This window comes from Lynx rufus, unplaced genomic scaffold (assembly GCF_022079265.1).
Source record: "Lynx rufus isolate CCGP_SWC_20201006 ecotype Redwood Valley unplaced genomic scaffold, mLynRuf1.p SCAF_2, whole genome shotgun sequence".
Classification (NCBI taxonomy): Eukaryota; Metazoa; Chordata; class Mammalia; order Carnivora; family Felidae; genus Lynx; species Lynx rufus.
Genome location: NW_025814834.1, coordinates 186,868,707 through 186,889,002, shown reverse-complemented (window position 1 = coordinate 186,889,002; position 20,296 = coordinate 186,868,707). Strand labels below are relative to the sequence as shown.

Genomic DNA, 20,296 nt, shown 5'->3' with positions numbered 1-20,296 from the left:
ATAAATAGGTTTTCATCATAAAATAATTCAAGGAATACAGATTAAACTAAATTTCCTTTTGGTTACCACTCATTCCCCTTCCTCTTCACAGAAATTATTTATCAGTTTTAATTAGCTTAAATCCTTTTAGATTTTTCAATGATTTTTCAAAAACTTATGTACCTATTAAAATGTAGAGGATTATTTTGGGTAAATACTTAAGAACTAGCATTTAAAAATAACAAAGGATACTAATGATTTTCCTAACATCAGCAAATGGTAGTGTTGCTGAGTCTGAAGACATTTTATGTAACTCTTTCCTGAATCCATTTAATTCTATTTGACCCATAAGTTCCAAATCTGGTTCGGAACAAACTATTGTATAAATCAATCAATAAATCAATTCAACTAACACTACTAAGCACATTTTATGTAAATCATTGTACTAAATGCTTTGGAACAATGGTTCCCAAATGTTTAAACCTGAAGAACTTATCAAAAATACAGATTCCTAAGTCCCATTCCAATCTTAGTTTACTAGAATTTCCAAAGATGAAGCACAGACTCTGTATTTTACCAAAGTTCCCCAAGTGACTTAAGTGTAAAGCAGCCAATGCTGGAAATCACTATTATGAAAGCCATAGAAATGAACAAGATTATGTCCATAATTCATTTCCACAAAGACCTCTTAAAACATCATTTATGAAACCTACTAGGTATTGTACTGGATGCTGAATATATTGCATGATACAGTCTTTGTTCTGTAAGCACTTGCAGACTGGAAGGGAAGATAATACCTGTAACAATTAAAACACAAAGACCTGGGTGGGTCAGTTGGTTGGGCATCCGACTTCAGCTCAGGTCATGATCTCGCGGTTTGTGAGTTCAAGCCCTGTGTCAGGCTCTGTGCTGTCAGCTTGGAGCCTGGGGCCTGCTTCGGATTCTGTGTCTCCTTCTCTCTCTGCCCCTCCCCTGCTTGTGCTCTGTCTCTCTCTGTCTCTCAAAAATAAATAAATGTAAAAAAAATGTAAAAATGTAAAAAAAATAAAACACGAACAAAATGGAAAGTGTTGTCTCTCCCCTCACTAAAATGTATGCTCCATGAAAGCAGGAACTTTGTTTTATTCACTGCCTTGTGTTCAGCTGCTAGACCACAGCCTAGAACATAATAGATAATAAACAACTGCTGATCAATGCATAGGACTAACATGGAAGGAAAGTTTAATTTCAACTAAGTAGATAAGGAAATGGCACTTTTAAGAAGAGAGAGGTACAAACTATCAAGAGGCAGGGAAGGAGAAAAGAAAGAAAACTAAGATTCACAATACCACTACAATGTATAAAATATTCCAAGCTGACTTTGAATATATTATCACATTTGACTGTGATATAAATGTTCTGAGATAGTATTGTATCTCCATTTTACAGATGAAGAAACTGAAGCACAGAGAAATGAAGCAACTTGTCATCCAAGGTTATACAGCTGTGAGTGGCATAATGTCTTCGAGGTTCATCTATGTTGTAGTATGTTATCAGGATTTTCTTCCTTTTTTAAGACTGAATAATATTCCATTGTATGTATATACCACATTTTGTTTATCCACTAATCTTTCAATGGACACTTGGGTTGCTTCCACCTTTGGCTATTGAGACGAATGCTGCTATAAATATGAGTGTACAAATATCTATTCGACTTCCTGTGGTCAATTCTTCTGGTGTATACCCAGAAGTAGAATTGCTGGATCGTATGGTAATTTTATGTTTAATTTTTTTAGAAAATTTTACCATTTTCCATAGCAGCTGCACTACTTTAATACTCCTACCAGTGATGCACAAAGATTCCAATCTCTCCATATTCTTAATAACACTTGTTATTTTCTGGGTTTTAATTTTTTTTATATGAGCCATACTAATGGGTATGAAGTGATATTCCTTGTGGTTTTAATTTATATTTCCCTAATGATGAATGATGTTAAGCATCTTCTCATGTGCTTATAGGCCATTTGCATATCTTCTTTGGAGAAATATTTATTCAACTCTTTTGCCCACTTTTAAATCATAATCAGGTTGTTTGTTTTTTGTTGTTGAGTTGTAGAAGTTCTTAATATATTCTGGACATTAATCCCTTATCAGACATTTTGACTTTCAGTGGCTAGTAAGGTATCCATTTAGAAATGTCTAACAGGCAAATAAACCTGCTGATCTTGAATTCCAGAGGGAGAAACAACAACATAGATTTAATGGTCATATTATTTGCACAGTGACATTTATACAGTACTTCCACGTATATTAGTTTATTTAAAAGCTCACAAAAATCCTGACGCTTTTACAGATGAGACCCCTAAGGCAGATCTCATGACTTCAAATCCCAAGATTATTATTTGGAAGTGCTCCACAGAGGCAAAAAGAAGCACCAGCTGGCCAAGCTGACAGAGTTGTGGGCCCCTCCCCAATGCCCCAAATAGCTCAATTTTTCTATGGCAAAAACTGAAATGCCATCTAAGATTTAATTTGAAAATGAGTAGAGTTGCTTTTTTTTTTTTTTTAATTTTTTTTTTCAACGTTTATTTATTTTTGGGACAGAGAGAGACAGAGCATGAACAGGGGAGGGGCAGAGAGAGAGGGAGACACAGAATCGGAAACAGGCTCCAGGCTCTGAGCCATCAGCCCAGAGCCTGATGCGGGGCTCGAACCCACGGACCGCGAGATCGTGACCTGGCTGAAGTTGGACACCTAACCAACTGCGCCACCCAGGCGCCCCTGAGTAGAGTTGCTTTAAACAAAATTTAAGCCACCACATTATATGATGCTATCTTGTGTTCATAAAAAAGTACCAGAAGCTATAGAAATAAATAAGATTGCTAAATTAGAAAGCTTGGGGTAAAAAGAAGGAAGGCAGAAAGAAAGTCAGAATGGTAAAGTAAAACTAAAATCTAGGAAGAAGCATTTCAAGAGGACGGTGCAGTAGACTACAGAAAATTCTACACAAAGGTTATGAAGGATGAAGACTGTTAAAAGGAAACTGTGTTTGGCAATCATGAGTTCACTGGTGACCTTTAAGGGATCAATTTTAATATAGTGAGTGAAAGCACAAGTCACATTAAAAAGGCTTCAGAGGTGGGGAAAAGGTTGAAGAAGGTAAGGTAACAAACACAGAATACTTTCACTAATTGCAGTATGTTAATTATAGCAAATATTTATATAGCACCTAATAAGTGCTGGGCCCTGTTCTAAATATTTTACATATTAATTAATTTACTCTCAAAACAATGGTTGGTATCATCATTCTGTCCATTTACAGGTGATAAAACAGACATAGTGAGGAGACAGAATTCTAAGGCTACCTGCTACAAAGTTCCTGCAGATATGTAATAATATATATTATCATATAATATATATCATATATCACATTAGGTAATATATTTAATAATATATATGGTAGATACATGCAAATATATACAATAGCAAAGAGTACAATAATACAATATTGAGTGAAAGAAAAAATTAGCAAGATTATTTTTTCACAATAGGGAACCATAATGTGAAGAAGAATTTTATATCACTAACAACATCATATGTAAGTGATGCTTGCCAGTCATGTCAGTTTATCAGGTATTGACATATTCAAGCAAAATAAAAACAGGCTGGCTTTTCCCGAATGTATTAATGCTATAGGCTTCCATTCAATAAAACCACAAATGAATAGGGAAAACAATACAATTATCTTCAAGGTTTTCAAAGACCTAATATACTTCCTTGTTGCTTACAGACCACCAATAATGAATGGATAGACCAAATCCATTTTGCTGATTAGCTCTATCATACATGCATACCTAAAAGAAGCAATATTTTTAAACTTTTTATTCATTCATTCATTCATTCACTCATTCATTTTGAGAGAAAGAGAGTGCATGTGCACAGGCATGCACATGCAAGCAGGAAGAGGACAGAGAGGGGGGAGAGAGAACCCCAAGCAGGTTCCACGCCCAGCACAAAGCCTGACACCGGGCTCAATCTCATGACAATAAGACTCCAACCCAAGCCAAAACCAACTCAACCAACTAAGTCACCCAGGTGCCCCAGAAGCAATATTTAAAAAAAAAAAGAAAAAGGAAGAAAAGGGATTATATGAAGATAACAAAGCTATTCTAAAGACAGAAATCTGTAAAATTTATTCTGAGAAAAAAGGATTAATATCTGTTAATATTTTTGTCATCTTTCTGCCTGCCAAAGTTACTCCGTTAAATCACTATGGACTAGAGTATTACAGGGCATAGAAGAAGAAATTTCATGAAGGATTTATCTAACATAAGCAATAAATCATGTTTTCAATCTTTATTATAATATTAGACAATTTAATCTTTATTAAAATATTTGTTTCTTATAATTGGAATATCAAAATATAGCAATATATCTAACTGCCCCCATTTCCTCAGTTAATCACTTCCTACTCTTTGGCTCCATAGTAAATACCTCTATTATACAAAACATCGTATTAAATGTTACTTTATACGTGTACTCTACACTAAACTATGTACTCCTTAAATACAGAAATCATGTTCTATTTTGCACAGAATGTTATAAAATGTTAAATATAAGCTTCATGAATGAATAAGTGAATAAACATGAAGAAAATTATACACTGGCATTACATTTATACAAGTGTCTTTTGATGGTGACAGTGACAAAGAATTTATATACTTTTGCATAAAACCTTTCCAAAACACAGGCACACAATCTTTAAGTGGCAAGAGAATAATGATTTTCCTTGAAATCCATTAATAAACCTAAAGATAGGTAAAACAGAACAGATTGCAGTAGAAAAGAAAGTGGACATGGCCCGTAGCATTTGTGTAATAAATATTAATGTTTTGATTGCCAATAAAAAGTTTTAAAACATTGATAACACTGAAAAAAATAATCCTTTTTCTACAGCAGTGTTTTTCAACTGTATGTAAAACTATCTAGGAGCTTTTTAAAATTCTGAAGTTCAATCCTCATTCTCAAATGATTCTGATTTAATTAATTTAGGATGAGTCCTGCATGGACACTGTCAAAAAAAACAAAACAACTCCTCGGGTGATTCTAATGTGAAACCAAGGTTGAAACCCATTAGTCTTTCCTTTAAAATCAGATTTTTTGAAGTACAACTTACATCCAATAAAATTTACCAACTTTAAGTGTATGAAATTCAGTAAGTTTTGACAAATAAATAAGTCATGTAACCACTCCATGATCATGATATAGAACATTTCCATCACTCAAAGAGGTTTCCTCACACTCTACTACCCTATACCCTAGCAAACAACTTTTCTAGTTTCTATCACTGTAGCTTTGGGCTTCCTAAAATTTCATATACACAGAACTGTATTCTATGTACTCTTTTCACTTAGCATAATGCTTTTTAGATTCATCATGCTTCTAGGCTATCAGTAGTTTGTTCTTTTTTATTGCTGAATAGTATTCCACTGTATGGATATACAGTTTATTTATTTACCCATCTAAGAGATATTTGGTTTGTTTCCATTTTAGGGCTATCCTGAATAAAGCTGCTCTGAATACTCAAGTATAAGTCTTTTTATGAACAGATGTTTTCATTTCTCTAAGTAAATATCTAGGAATGGGGTTGCTGAATCTTATGATTAAGTGTATGACTAACTTTATAAGAAACTGTTTTTCAAAGTGACTGTATCAGTTTGCATCCCTACCAATAATGTAAGAGAGTTCTTAGTTGCCCCATATTGTTCCTAGTCCTGGTATTGTCAGTCTTTTATTTCTAGCCATACTAGCGTGTGTGTAGTCATATTTCCTTAGGTTTTAATTTGCATTTCCCTAAGAAGTAAATGATAATAAGTATACAAACCACTGTTTTTAAGACAAGAAAATCATTAGGGTTAAAGATATTTCATCTTCTGATTCACTAGTCTATTTTTATTTATTTTTTTAATGTTTATTTATTTTTGAGAGAGCACAAGCAGAGGAGGGGCAGAGAGAGGGGGACAGAGGATCTGAAGCAGGCTCTGCGATGACAGGGTCATAGCAGCAAGCTCGATGTGGGGGTCAAACTCAGAAACCACAACATCATGATCTGAGCTCAAGTCAGACACTCAACCAACTGAGCCACCTAGATGTCCCTTAATAGTTTATTTTTAAAGAAGGTAACAATGTTATACTGCCTTGCATACATCATCACTCCATTATAACAGGAAAAAAGCAAATGACCAAAAAACATGTACACATAAAACTTTTCAAAAATAGGTTTCAGAGAATCTCTTAGAGTCAAGTACCCACTCAGAAACCACCCACCTATATAAAGATGGCAACCTTAGAAGCTTAGGCTTTAGTGTCCAACTTGAGTTTGTATTCTAAGGTGGGAAAATACAAAATATTTTCCAATGATGTCCATTAAAAACAGGTAAACAATTATTTATTGAGCCTTACACAAAACAAGTGACTAAATATTCAATGAATGAATCAAGAACTAGTTAATAATAAGTTTCAAGGCGCGCGCATTAGCGGGCGAGGGGCAGAGCAAGAGAGGGACACAGAATCTGCAGCAGGCTCCAGGCTCTGAGCTGTCAGCACAGAGACCGACGCAGGGCTCAAACTCAAGAGTCACAAGATGATGACCTGAGCTGAAGTCGGGCACCCAATGAACTAAGCCACCCAGGCACCCCTCAAGGGTAATGTATGTAATGTTTTAAAAAATCAGAAACATCCAGAAATTCCAGTATATCTCCTAGGCTCCCATTACATATGAATAAATCAATGAAGGAATATGCCCATACTACATAAATATAAAAAGGTTATATAACTACTTGCTCATTTATTTTTTAAATGTTTATTTATTTTTGAGAAAAACAGAGAGTGTGAACAGGGAAGGGGCAGAGAGAGATGGGGACAGAGGATCTGAAGGGGGCTCCACACTGACAGCGGCAAGCCCAATGCAGGGCTCAAACTCTCCAACCGTAAGATCACGACCTGAGCTGAGGTCAGATGCTCAACCAACTGAGCCACCCAGATGCCCCTACTCATTTATTCAATAAACACTTATTGAACACTAACTTATAGCATATCATTATACCTTCTAAGGGGGCAATTTTTTTCAATACTGAAAACCAGAAACTAATCAGTTGGCTATAAACGATTATAAAGAGTATTAGAGTAATAAAGCATATGGCAATATAATGCTAAAACTAATATTAAAGTGAGTATGATTTCCCTGACATACTAGTTCGATGATAAGCTAAAAGTGGCCAAGAAACATGCTGCCTTTATCAGGAAAGAAATAAGCTGTAAATAAACTACAAGGTAGAAAATTCACATAAAAGTGATCTGGAGTGGATTGCAGTTTATTTCCAATATTAAACACTAATCCTAAACTGTATGAACTTGGGGTTTAGAAACTGATTAAGACAAGATTCATATGCTGTCAGGGCTACCTATTTGCAAAAACAAGTTATAAATGATATGCATGGAAAAAAAATACCACAGTAATCTGTTCACCCATGCATGTATACCCTGAGTACTATATTTCACAGTCATCTTTTTTATAAAGAATGACAGGTTTAACCTTTAAATAACCGCCTATTTGTCAGGAAAAAGTTCCACATATACTAAAAATACTAAATAATCAATCATGCAAATTGAATCAATTAAACTGAAATAATGCTTATCTAAAAAACGAATGTGGTGATTTCTAATTTAAGACATATCCAATGTAAAAAAGTTTAAAATTCACATGAAACTCTGTTATGCAATAAGAAATAAGTATGAGAAGCTGTTACAAGTTGAATTATGTCCCTCCAAAAATGGTATGTTGAAGTTCCTAAACCCCGGTTCCTCAGAATGTGACCTTAGTTGGAAATAGGGTCATTGCACATATAATTAGTTAAAATGAGGTCATACTGGAGTAGGGTGGGCCCCTAATCCAATATGACTGCTATCCCTATAAAATGGCCATGTGAAGACAGAGAAACACAGGAAGACTGCCATGTGACAACAAAGGCAGAGATTAGAGTTACATGCCAAGGAATGCCAGCAAACCCCCAGAAGCTAAGAAGAAGCTAAGAAAGGAATCCCCCATAGGTTTCAGACAGAGCATGGCCCTTAATATATCCTGATTTCAGACCTCTGGCCCCTAGAATTGTGAGACAGTAAAATCTGTGTTGTTTTAAGCCACCCAGTTTGTGGTTCTTTGTTACAGCAGCCATAAGAAACTAATACAGTATTTTCAGTATCTCTCTTACACTTTAATTTACTGATATATTAATGCCTTGATTTTTAAAAATTATTTTCTAAGGTACAATACAGTAAGATTGGCTTTTTGGGTATAGTTCTATATATTTCAACGCACTTACATATATTCACATAACCATCATCAATAGAATACTGACAGTTAATATCTTGATTTTTAATTGCCAATGTTTAAACAAGAGAAATGAAATTGTTTCACATATGCATAAATAAATTTCTAGCCCTTTCACTTCAAAATTTAGACTTTGTACTCACATTTCAATAATATTTTGCTTTAATTCCTGAAATAGAGATAATCTCTAAAGTAAATTCCACTATCTTTAGTTTATTCATTATCTTTCTAATCTAAAGATCTCTTTGAGAAAAATCACCTTTAATAAGAATTCCTCTAAAGCTTTCATTTGAAGAAAATGGGGTGCCTGGGTGGCTCAGTCAGTTGAGCGTCCGACTTGGGCTCAGGTTGTGATCTCACAGTTCGTGAGTTTGAGCCCCGCATGGGGCTCTGTGCTGACAGCTCGGAGCCTGGAGCCTGCTTCGGATTCTGTGTCTCCCTCTCTCCCTGCCCCTTCCCCGCTCATACTCTGTCAAAAATGAATAAACGTTTAAAAAAAATTTTTTTAAAGAAATTGATAAGTTACTATTCTTCACACAAAACAGATGGTCAACACAGGAGATACACACATGTAATATTTGTACCACTTAATGCTACCAGTTTAATATGCACAAGTATAGTATAAAGTTTCCCCACATCTTCTAATACCACACAAATACTAAAAATTCAGGCTTCACTCTTTTTTTTTAATTTTATAACACTGAGAAGTCCATTCTTAACCTTCACTATTCAAAAAACATTTATTAAATATTAAGACGTTTGTGTGATGTGTTAGGTAAGGAGAGAACTCAATGCTTAAAAAAAAAAGTGATGTGATTTTAAAGCTTGGTAAATTTCTACTCTTAAAAAATTTACCACTTATCCCATAAAGGCAGGCAGCTGCATTCTGTGCTGGAACAGCTTAAATACAAAGTAAGTCATTTTTCCCCACATGAAGTTTTATTATGATTTTATAGCTACTCTAACTCACACACAATGCTATAAAGCTTTTTAGGTGAGGATATCTTCTGTTCCCCCAAATAATACAGATCAAGAAAATTATAAAAATCAACAACTGTAATACTTGTTACAAATGCATTTCACAAAAGTTGTACTATAGAAAAATTTCATAGTTTATTCATAATGTACAAGTACTCATAATTATAAACCTATTACTTGACATTTAAGCTTTGAAAAACTTCCCGAAATGGAATTTTTAATTATTATTGTCTTTGTAATTATACTTCTTCCACATAAGGTAGTACATAGCATCGTGACTCTAGTCTTGAAGACTATCCAAGGGCAAATTATACTTACTAGAAAATGTATGGGCTAAAAATATGGGGTTTTGTTAAAGTCAACTGTCCTAATCTATGAAAATTTCTGGATAAATATATAATTTATAACACATTAATATATAATATATATAAAATATGTAATAACATATAAGAATTTATATAATTAAGATACACCAGCACAGAAGGACCTTGCATGCCCTTTACCCAATTTTTTAAAATCTAAATATCCAAACAAATATTTCTGCATTTAAGAAAGAAAAACTGTTAATGCTTTAAAACAGCAAAAGGAATTAGTATAAGGTGAATATCCAATGACTACAACCTAGATTCAGTGATAGAGCATTGTCAGACCACCCAAAGACCCCTTTTTTCTCAACGAATTTGGATTTCCCTGAGAAGAAAACTTAGTATGATTTGGTAAACCTATTAAGTCTTATCAAATACAGAGAAATTAATTTAAAATATGATGAATTGCAAAAAATGGGTCAACATCTTAAAACTCTTAGTAAATTATAGTCATCCCATTCTTATACCATCTGCAGACTCCTGAATTAAGTATTTTCCCAAAGTTTATACTACTGCTAATTTCCATGCGATTCTTAAACAGGTTAAAAATGCAAATGCTTAAAACATCTGAACTCTATTACCTTCATAATACTGAGAGATCAGACTGTAAGTCTATTCACACGGCTTTAATTTACAGATGTCCATGAAAAGACTGATTTACAATTTTCCCTCTTTAAAAGGAACAATACTTTTGATTCAGTACTGTTATGCAGAAGAAATGTATCCTTTGAGCATAACAACCTATAGTTCTCCCATTTGTTTACATCAAGCTGGGAAAGTTTAAGTTCTGATTCAAAATCTAAAGCTTTCTACAGAAAAATTGCTTTTCAATGAGTCCATGACTTCCCATAACCAGATTCCATGTGGAAACTAATCAGAAGTTACAGAATGTAATATGCCTACTCTTTGCACAAGTCTTTTTGTTACTGTCCATTTTCTTTCAAAATTTTTGTTTTGTGTTGTGCTGTTCATTTTTAAATTTTATTTATTTTTATTTTAAGGTATTTTGTTTTCTCCACTTAAATCCCCTTATGAATCTTTTCCTTAAAAGAATATTCTTATAAAAATACCCTACCTTCCTTCCTTTTAAAGCATCAGCCTTTAGTAACTTGCCAATTCTGAGGTCATAACTATGGCTGACAAACAACAAGGAAATACGTAGAATGTTTAAATTAGCACCACCGAGTAATTAAACTGAACTTGAAATGAAGTTATAAACTGAAAAATATGATTACTATATACAAACCACTTTCTCACTCATCTCTTGGCAATACTTTTAGAAAACCTATCATCTAGATTAAGTCACATACTCACATTTTAAATTTAAAAGATGAGGGATGAGTCTTAATTTTACATATTAAAAGGTGATTCATGCCAAGATACAACACTCAAAATGTTACAGAATGGAATATCCTTCTCTTTCACACTCATTAGCATAAATTAAGGTAAGAAAAATAAAGATTACCCAGTTCATGGTTCTCAAATAGCATTACCTAAAAGTAATTAATTCATTCTCCTACCTTCATCTATGAAATCCACAGAGAATCAGAAAATATGCTTATGTGTCTTCTCTCCAGACCCCAAAACTATCTTACTCATCCCTCCAATAAGCATGCCAACGATCATATTATGAAACAAAAATATCTGATTTAAACAAGAGCTGGATCACCCACAAAATTGATTTCATTTGGAATACATTATAGCCACTTACAAAATACATAGCTCTTTAAAACTCTTCCTCTCTCTCATTTGCCCCTCAAGTTTGAAAATTCTTTCAAATCCATCTCTTACTATAAAATGACCACTTAAATTGATGCTTTTCAATTTAAAATATTTTAAACAAGAATCTTAAAAGTTAACTGATCTAAACTCATACAAATAAAGTTTACAGACTAATAAATATATTCACTTTCATGTTTTCAATATAACAGTACTAAATAAAGCTATACACTTTTCATGTCTGATTATTCAACTCATACTTTCAAAAATACAAATGCACAAAGGACTAGCTAGCCTTTTCCAAATAAACAAAACTTTCTCAGTCCACTGTCACTGTATTCTGACACAAATTTAGATAAATTAACATTTCACATTTGCAAAACAAACTGTAGTACACTGTTGTTTTAAAATGAAACACAGGATTCAATGATTCTCAATAACCAGAAGTAGATTACTTTATATGAAACACAATGCACCACTCTCCAAAAGAAAAAAAAATTCAAATATATTTGTTTTACCTGGGAAAAGAGAGCTAGATGTTTGGCGTATGTGTGTGTTCTCCTGTGCTTATTTAATTCTAAAAACAACCTTTCTCCAACTCCTTTCAAAAATCAGTATTTTTTTCAATAAATATGAGCATATACTGTACAATAAAATGCATAATGTACACTTTCAGAATGCTACAATAATTCGAATTAGAAAAAAAACGCTGTTTGTTTTTTTTTTTTATTTTCCACACAGCAATTCAATGTTAAACAATGTCATTTTACCCCTTTCTCCCTAACCATTCTACAAATCAGGTCTGCTACTGTATTTGTATATTTAGTAAAATTAACAAATTGACTAGAAGATCCAGAGGAGTAAACGAAAGGAAAGCATTTTTCACTTTCCCACAAACAAAAAGATAAAACGAAATCAAATACGAAGACTTGTTAAATGAGAAGCATTTGAAAAACCCAACGTGACTAGCTTTTGATTTACCCTAGTCTGACAAGGAAGACAGACCCCACCCCCACTCCAGATTGTGTGGCTTTTTTTTTTTTTTCCTTGGGTGGGGGTGTGGAGAAGAGAGCTGTCACATTTCCATCTTCGGTTATTGTTAAGTCCGCAGCCTAGATTCCAAAGTACCACTGGTCCAGGGGGAAAAAAAAATATTAAAGCTGATAATTTTAACTGTTTGAAATGCACAGTATTTTGTTGATGTTTTTCCAATTTTAAAGTTAATTATGACCAGCTTCAATCTGCTAAGAATACAGATTGCCTTTGACAGCCTGCCCCTCAAACAGTCCCTGTAAGACTGCTTGCTCCAGATTCACTAAGAATTCTCTTCTCTCTAAACTTAAATTACAAAAACGCGTTTCTGAAATTATTGCATCCCAAAAGGCATTCCTCCCCATCCTTTTGCCTTTGGTGTGGGGTGTAGAATTAAGAGTAAAAAAGAGATCTATTTGCTCTTCAAACAAAAAGAAATGGGGTAGAGGGCGAGTGGGGGAAAGAGCAGCAGTGGACCTGAAAGAAATGTTGAGAAAAGTTTTTTATGTGACTAGTGTGTCCTTCGGCAGAGGGACAGGAGTTGGGCAGAGAGGCGGAATCTCGGCCCCAGGCTCGTGCAGAGAGAAGGCACCTGCGGAAAAGAAGGCCAGGCACCAGAGAGGAGCCGGGCTAGCACCTACCGACTTGCAGCACGTTCTCCACCGAGCCGCTGTCCAGCAGACGAATGCCCCGGCGGAACGGCAGCGCCTCGCCGCCGCTGCCCGCCGCTCCCGCCGCTGTGCCCAGCCCAGGGGACGCCCCCGCCACGGCTGCCCCAGGGGCGGAGCTGGTCGGAGCTGCGGCCCCGGGGGGCGGCGGCGGCCCCTCCTCGGCCGGCAAAGCCCCCGCGGCGCCGCCAGCGGCTGCGGCGCCGGGGCCGCCCCGGTACTGGAAACTGGAGTACATGCAGATCTCCCGCTCATTCCGCGGGAAAGACCAGTAGACGATGCGGCGCTGCACTGGCTCCGGGATCCGCTCGAAGCGCTCCTCCACCCTCTCGTACGCCCACTTTTCTGCCACTGTCTTGGCGGCGCAGTCCAGCAAGGACTCGGGCTGCAGATGGGGGCGGGCCCCGGGGGCCAGGCAGCTGCCGCCGACGCCCCCAACCCCGCCGCTGGCCGCCCCCGGCGAACCGCGAGAGTGGTGAGCCTGCGGGCTCGGCCACGAGCACAGGCGCTTAGCCGGAGAGACAGGCGACGGCGAGAGCAGCTCCTCTCGCTCACCTCCTTCCGCCATTGCTGGGAACTGACTGACTGAGGCGGCGGCGGCGGCAGCGGCGGCACCAGCAGCGGCGGCACCGACTGCGGCTGAGACCCTGGCCACGGCCACGCGCCCCGCGCAAGCGCCCAACTGCGGCGCCGGGGTGGGGGGTGGGGCAAGCAAACCCGCGAGCCGGCCGGCCCGAGTGGGGAGCCTGGGCCGGCCCGGTGCGCGCGCCGCAAGGCCGGCGAGGGCGCCCTGAGGACGAGCGTGAGGCGGCGCGCGCTGTCCGGGCCGCCGCGAGCGCGAGAAGGGGCGTGAGCGAGCGCGGGCCGGCGGCGCGCTCCAGGCGCAGACTGCCCAGAACGCGCGCCGAGCGCTAGCGCGGGGCCGACAGCCACCTAGGGGCGAGAAGCTCCGGGCACGGTTGCCGGCCCGCGCGCCTCTAGCTCACCTGCCGCCTGGCCAGAGAGGGGTGGACTGTATGGCAAGGTGAAGTGGCGAGGCCGCGAGTCGCCTCCGTGAAGCTCTAGGCTTGCGGGGCACAGGCAGAGGGAAAGTTCAAAATTGGGCTGCTGTGATGGATTGATGAGACAGGAGACTGTCACGGCCGAGCGGAGGAGCCGGCAGAAAGGTGGTAGGAAGACGAAAAATTCGGTAAGTTGGAGCGATGTAAACTTTCCTCACGCCACAATAATGTGGAATAAAGTCGGCGGTCCCCTCCAGAGCCGCTCAAAGTCGCACCAGTCCCTGACTGGACAGTGGGGCGCCAAGATCTCACCGCCTCGGCAGCTGCACCCTCCTACGTTTTGGCGGGTTTAGCGCCTTGCATCCTAGGAAACAAAACAATTTTTTTGTGTGGTTTTGGTAGAATTCTCTGATCCCCTGCCTCCAGTCTAAATTAGGTCTTCCATGTGTTCCTCACTTGGCTCAGTTTTTTACACCTTCGTATTACTTATGACAAATTGTACACATATTTTTATATATTTGTGTAATGTGTGACTGCCCAACTGAATGTAAACTCCGTGACAGCCAGGATCATTTCTGTTTTCTTCACTATAATTTATCCTCTGCTTGGCATATAGTGGGTGCTTAAGAATGGCAACTTCACCACTATCTCCTCCATAAACAGCATTGAGTTGTTGTAAGCAGCAGTCTGTTGCTCAGTCAAGAACACTCATTATTTCTTTTTTGCTGACAGACTAACCTCTACAACTTTAAAACGTTCCAAGAACTATATTAAGAGCTCCTTTCATTGCAGTCTCCCTTTAAAATGAATGAGTTCTAGAGTATAAGAATAAGAAGAGAGTAAATGATTGGGGACAGACTGGAGCCAAAGTCGTCTGGTTTTGCTATAATCTGAGAATTAAAAAGCACAGGCTATAGAGTCAGAATTGGATATGAATCACTACTGGTGAGATGTAGTCATGACTCCCTTAAATGATGTGTAAAGGGAACTAGTAATAGTGTCCGTGTAACTGTTGTAAGAATTACAGATATTTCAAATCGAGTGCTTATTCAGTGTAGTTAGTGCTCAATATCTGTTTATACCTGTAAATGGACTTATATCTGCAAATATCTAAATGAATTGTTGCAAAATAGCAAAATCTCTACTCCTCCTTAAATCTGGAACCATAATTATAGACTTCTATGGCACTCATTCTTTTCCTTCCCGAAACTTCCAGTTTATTGTGAGGGGTGAGTATTCCTTTAATGCCCTTCCTCCTGACTAGACTATATGTAGGAGATATGTAAGGGCAGAAACCATTTCTATATAAGAAAGGATCTATCCCTTATACATGGAAGATCTCAAAAAATGCTTGCTGTTTGAGTCAATGAGTATGTTACTCTGATTTAATCACCTGCTGGTAAATACTGTTAACAGAAGTTGGGACATAGGAAGAAATTTACTTAAACATATTTGTTAAAAGTTAAGTTGGCGGGGTTCTGGGGGGTCCAGTCGGTTGAGCATCCAACTCTTGATCTCAACTCAGGTCTTGATTTCAGGGTTGTGAGTTCGAGCCTTGCATTGGGCTCCATGGTAGGCATGGAGCCTACTTTAAAAAAAAAAAAAAGAAGTTAAGTTTGATTGTTATGACTTTGATTTAACAAGGTGCTTTTTCTTTATTTTGAGGACATTAAGCAGTATAGAAAATTACACAAAAAATATAGAAAATTACAAAGAATAACATAAACTACACCCACGTTCTCACCACTCAATTAATAATTATTACTTAATATATTGAAAGTCCACTTTAACCACCTTCATATAGCATACCCAGGAGCAAGTACAACCTTAGTTTGCAGTCCATTTTTATTTTTTTAAGTTTATTTTTATTTATTTTGAGAGAGACACCTCGCAAATGGAGGGAGGGTCAGGGAGAGAGGAGACAGAGAATCCCAAGCAGGCTCTGTGCTGCCAGTACCGAGCCTGATGTGGGACTAGAACTCAGGAAACCATGAGATCATGATCTGAGCTGAAACCAAGAGTCAAATGCTTAATGGACTGAGCCACCTAGGCACCGCTGCAGTCCATTTTAAAATTGTGCATGTGTGTAACATTGTTTTGTGTGTATTTTAATTAAGTGGTTTAATTAATTTAATTTTGTTAATTAAATGGTATCACACTGCCCATCATACTGATACCTTTCTTCTTTCTGTGCATACTGATAAACATTCATTCCTTTTAAGCACTATAAAATATACCATCTTGAGAATATATCACATTTTATTTCAAAGCCTATTTGCAACAACTGTTAGCTATATATACCTTAAAGAATTGACTTAAAGCCTCTATGCCTCAGCTTTCAAATTTATAAAATGGGAATATTAAGAGTTCTTACCTAATAGTTCATTTGTAATTAATATATGTGAATTGAATGGAATAGTGTTCATCACATGGGTGTGTATTCAATAAATGTTAGCTATTATTTATGTATTTCACTAATGATGGATATTAGGTGTTTCCTTTATTATTATTATTATTATTATTATTATTACAAACAGTACTTCAATGATGTATTTAGGTGTTTCCTTTATTACTACTACTACCACTACTGCTATTACAACAAATACTTCAATGAACATTCAGTGCTACAATGAACATCTTCATCTGGATCTCTTGTGCATATATTCTAGAATATCTCCTTGGGAAATAGCCAGAATGGAACTACTGGTCATAGGATATAAACACTTTCAGTTTCGCTAAATGTTGCCAAATTTGTGTTCCAATGTAGCTATACCAATGTATTAATTATTAATGCTGAGTAACAACTCCAAAACTTAGAGGTTTCAAATAACATTTGTAATTTTTATCTCTCACAGTTTCTACGAGTAAGGAATTTGGGAACAGGTTAGCTGTGTGGTTCTAGCTCAAAATATCCCATGAAGTTGGTATTAGATGTTGGCTAAAGCTGTAATCATCTGAAGGCTTGATTGGAACTGGAAGATCCCCTTCCAAAGTGGCTCACTCATAAACTGGTAAATTGGTGCTGGTGCTGGTGCTTCGCAGGAGGCCTTAGTTCCCCTCCATCTGAGTCTCTGTAATGGGATATTTAAATATCCTTGTAGTGGGGTGCCTGGGTAGCTCAGTTGGTTAAATATCTGGCTCTTGACTTCAGCTCAGGCCATTGATCTCACGGTTTATGGGCTCAAACCCCACGTCAGGCACTGTGCAGAGTCTGCTTGGGATTCCCTGTCTCTCTGCCCTTCCCCCACTTGTGTATGCACACACGCTCTCTCTATATATCAAAATAAATAATAAAATTAAATAAAAATAATTATCCTTGTGGCATGGCTGATTTTCTCCAAATGAATTAAGAAAGCAAGCTAGAGCCTGATATGCCTCTTATAACCTAACCTCAGAAGTTACACATTATCACTTCTATCATATTCTATCCTCTCAGAACAGTTCTGACTTAGTGCGAGAGGACACTCTATATAAATAAAGTATGAACACCAAGGAAGAGGCAAGGATCACAAAAAGCCATGTCACATTATTGGCTACCACAACCAACTCCTACCAGCACTGAGTAAGAGTATTATTTCCCTATATCCTCACAAATGCAATATTGTCAGACTTAATAATTTTTAACCACTTGATTAAAAAGAAATGTTGTTGCTTTATTTTTATTTGATTACTGGTGAGGTGGAGCATCATTTTACATATTTTTGGCCGTAGTACACCCTCTTCTATATATTGCCTAATTATATCTTTTTTTTTCTATTGGTTTGTTTAACATTTTCTTGATTTGTATGTTATGGATAGAAATTCTTTGTTATACTCATTGTAAATATCTTCTTCCAGAATGTGTCTTATCTTTTAAATTTATCATTTTTTACTATATTTTGCTATGCTGAAATTTTAAATTTTGATGAAATCAAATTACCTAACTTTTCTGTTTTGCGCATATTATTTCTTATTTAAGGAAGCCTTCCATAGTCTATATTTTCTTCTAGTAGTTTTGAACTTTTTCACTTTTTGGTCTTCTTCCCAATGTGAAATTTTTTTCTTTCAATGGATGTAATTTTTTTTTTTCTATAGGGAGAGTTAGTAATTGCTCTAAAACCGTTTGTCAAATAGTTCAGCCTTTCCTGAATTGGTCTGTGATGTAGCAAATTGTCCTATATCCATAGGTTTGTTTCTGGGCCTTTCGTTCTGTTTCACCTACCTTTTTATCTCTTCCTATTACAATAATACACTTTTACTTAATAATTTAATTTGGCAATATGTAATTAAATTTGGAAATGTTTAGATGACTGGTAGGATGAATCTCCCTTCTTTGTCCTTGTTTTTTAAATTTGTTTTAGCTATCTATGCACCTTTTTACTCTGTCATGTGAAACTTATAATCAATTTTACTATGTTCCAAGAAAGTCCTGCAGGGATTTTCCTTGGAATTACATTGAATTTTTAGATTAACTTGGGGACAGCTAATATCTTTATAATTCAGTCTTCATAAATGTAGCGGATAGCTAATCTCTTTATAATTCAGTCTTCATAAATGTAGTATATCTCTTCATTTAGCTGGGTCTTCTTTACCAGTCTTTTTAAAAGAACTAAATATTTTATTATTATTCATATTTATTTTATGGCCTTAGTGATTGCTAGATCTTTTTCTAGATACCATTAAACAAGAGATAATTTCGCTTCTGGTAGCATAACATCCAGGTAGTGAAATAAGATGAAACATAAGAAAGGTAGATAACAGTAAAAGACTGAAAGAATACAAAAAAAGCAATAGATACAATAAGCTTCAGAGGATTGTCAAGTGATTTGAAGGAGCAGTAATTATTTTGGGAATCAGAAGAAAGATCACTTTGAGGGGTACCTGGGTGGCTCCGTCGGTTAAGCATCCAACTTTAGCTCAGGTCATGATCTCGTGGTTTGTGAGTTCGAGCCCCGTGTGGGGCTCTGTGCTGACAGCTCAGAGCCTGGAGCCTGCTTTGAATTCTATGTCTCCCCGTCTCTTGGCCCCTCCCCTGCTCATGCTCTGTCTCTCTCTGTCTCTCAATGATAAATAAATGTTAAAAAAAATTTTTTTTAAAGAAAGATCACTTTGAGTAGAAATTGTGAGAAGCTCTACTGTAGTCTTATGTCATCTAGATCGTGGAAAATGATTCAAATAGGCCCAAAGGCCCTAAGGAAGGAATTTAAATTGGGTTGAATTACTTCAACAGAAACCCCAAAGCTTTGAAAAGTACAAAACATTTTAATGGGACAGTTTTTAAAAATCTATTTGGCTATAAAAATGGAAAATAAAGATTAAAAGGATCCTTTAAAGCCAACTTTTGGATAATCCTAAATGCCAACTTAAGGAATTTCAAGTTGAGTATACAAAATGAGCAATGGGGAACCAAGGTTGTTAGACATCTATATAGCATTATAAAACTGAGTATAACCTATTTTCTTTTTTTTTTTTTAGTTTATTTATTTATCTTGAGAGAGAGAGAAAGCATGAGTGGGGGAGAGCCAGAGGGAGAGAGAGAGAATCCCAAGCAGGCTCTGCACTGTAAATGCAGAACCCAATGCAGGGCTCAAACTCACGAACATGAGATCATGACCTGAGCTGAAGTTGGTCGCTTAGTCAACTGAGCCACCCAGGCACCCCAGTATAACCTATTTTCTAATTTTTCACATCTTTCCCCCCATTGGTCTGTGCTTTGTCCTTAGTACATAATATATTCTCAATAAACATTTCATAATGAGTGAGTAAATGATCTGGCTGTAATGTACAGAACCTATTTAAAGGGGGAAAATGGAAGACATAGAAACCTCTTAGGCACCTATTTCAATAATGTGGTCATGAGTTAGTTGTTAGTGACCTCAATTCAGAGGATAGTATGTAAAGAAAAATTTCCCTGAATAAAGTGCTTCTGCCATACTGTTCCTGACAAACGATATAATGAATATGTATTAATATTATCACTGTACCTTAGAGTAGCAGGGTGATTTTATTTTTGGACTATGAAGCTACCTTTTGTGTTTTCTGGTATTTTTGCCATTTTGAAACAAATAAAATGAATAAACCATTATTTGTAAGGCATTATAAGGTAAATATAGTGAAGGATACTAAATTGGTTAAGAAAGACTGGCTCTGATCTGGGACTGGGAATTGGTAGAGGAAGTTGCCGAAAGATAAGGAAGCAAGGATGCC

At 36.9% G+C, this 20,296-nt stretch overlaps 1 protein-coding gene across 1 annotated transcript in view; it reads right to left on the bottom strand.

The window, feature by feature from the left end:
- The window catches only part of ZSWIM5 (zinc finger SWIM-type containing 5), a 265,035-nt gene extending 251,358 nt beyond the window's left edge, over positions 1–13,677 (bottom strand). The window contains exon 1 of the mRNA XM_047085261.1: positions 13,083–13,677. Within this exon, the coding sequence (XP_046941217.1) occupies positions 13,083–13,677 (595 nt within the window). The remainder of the gene's footprint in view (positions 1–13,082) is intronic.
- Between the last annotated feature and the right edge of the window lie 6,619 nt (positions 13,678–20,296).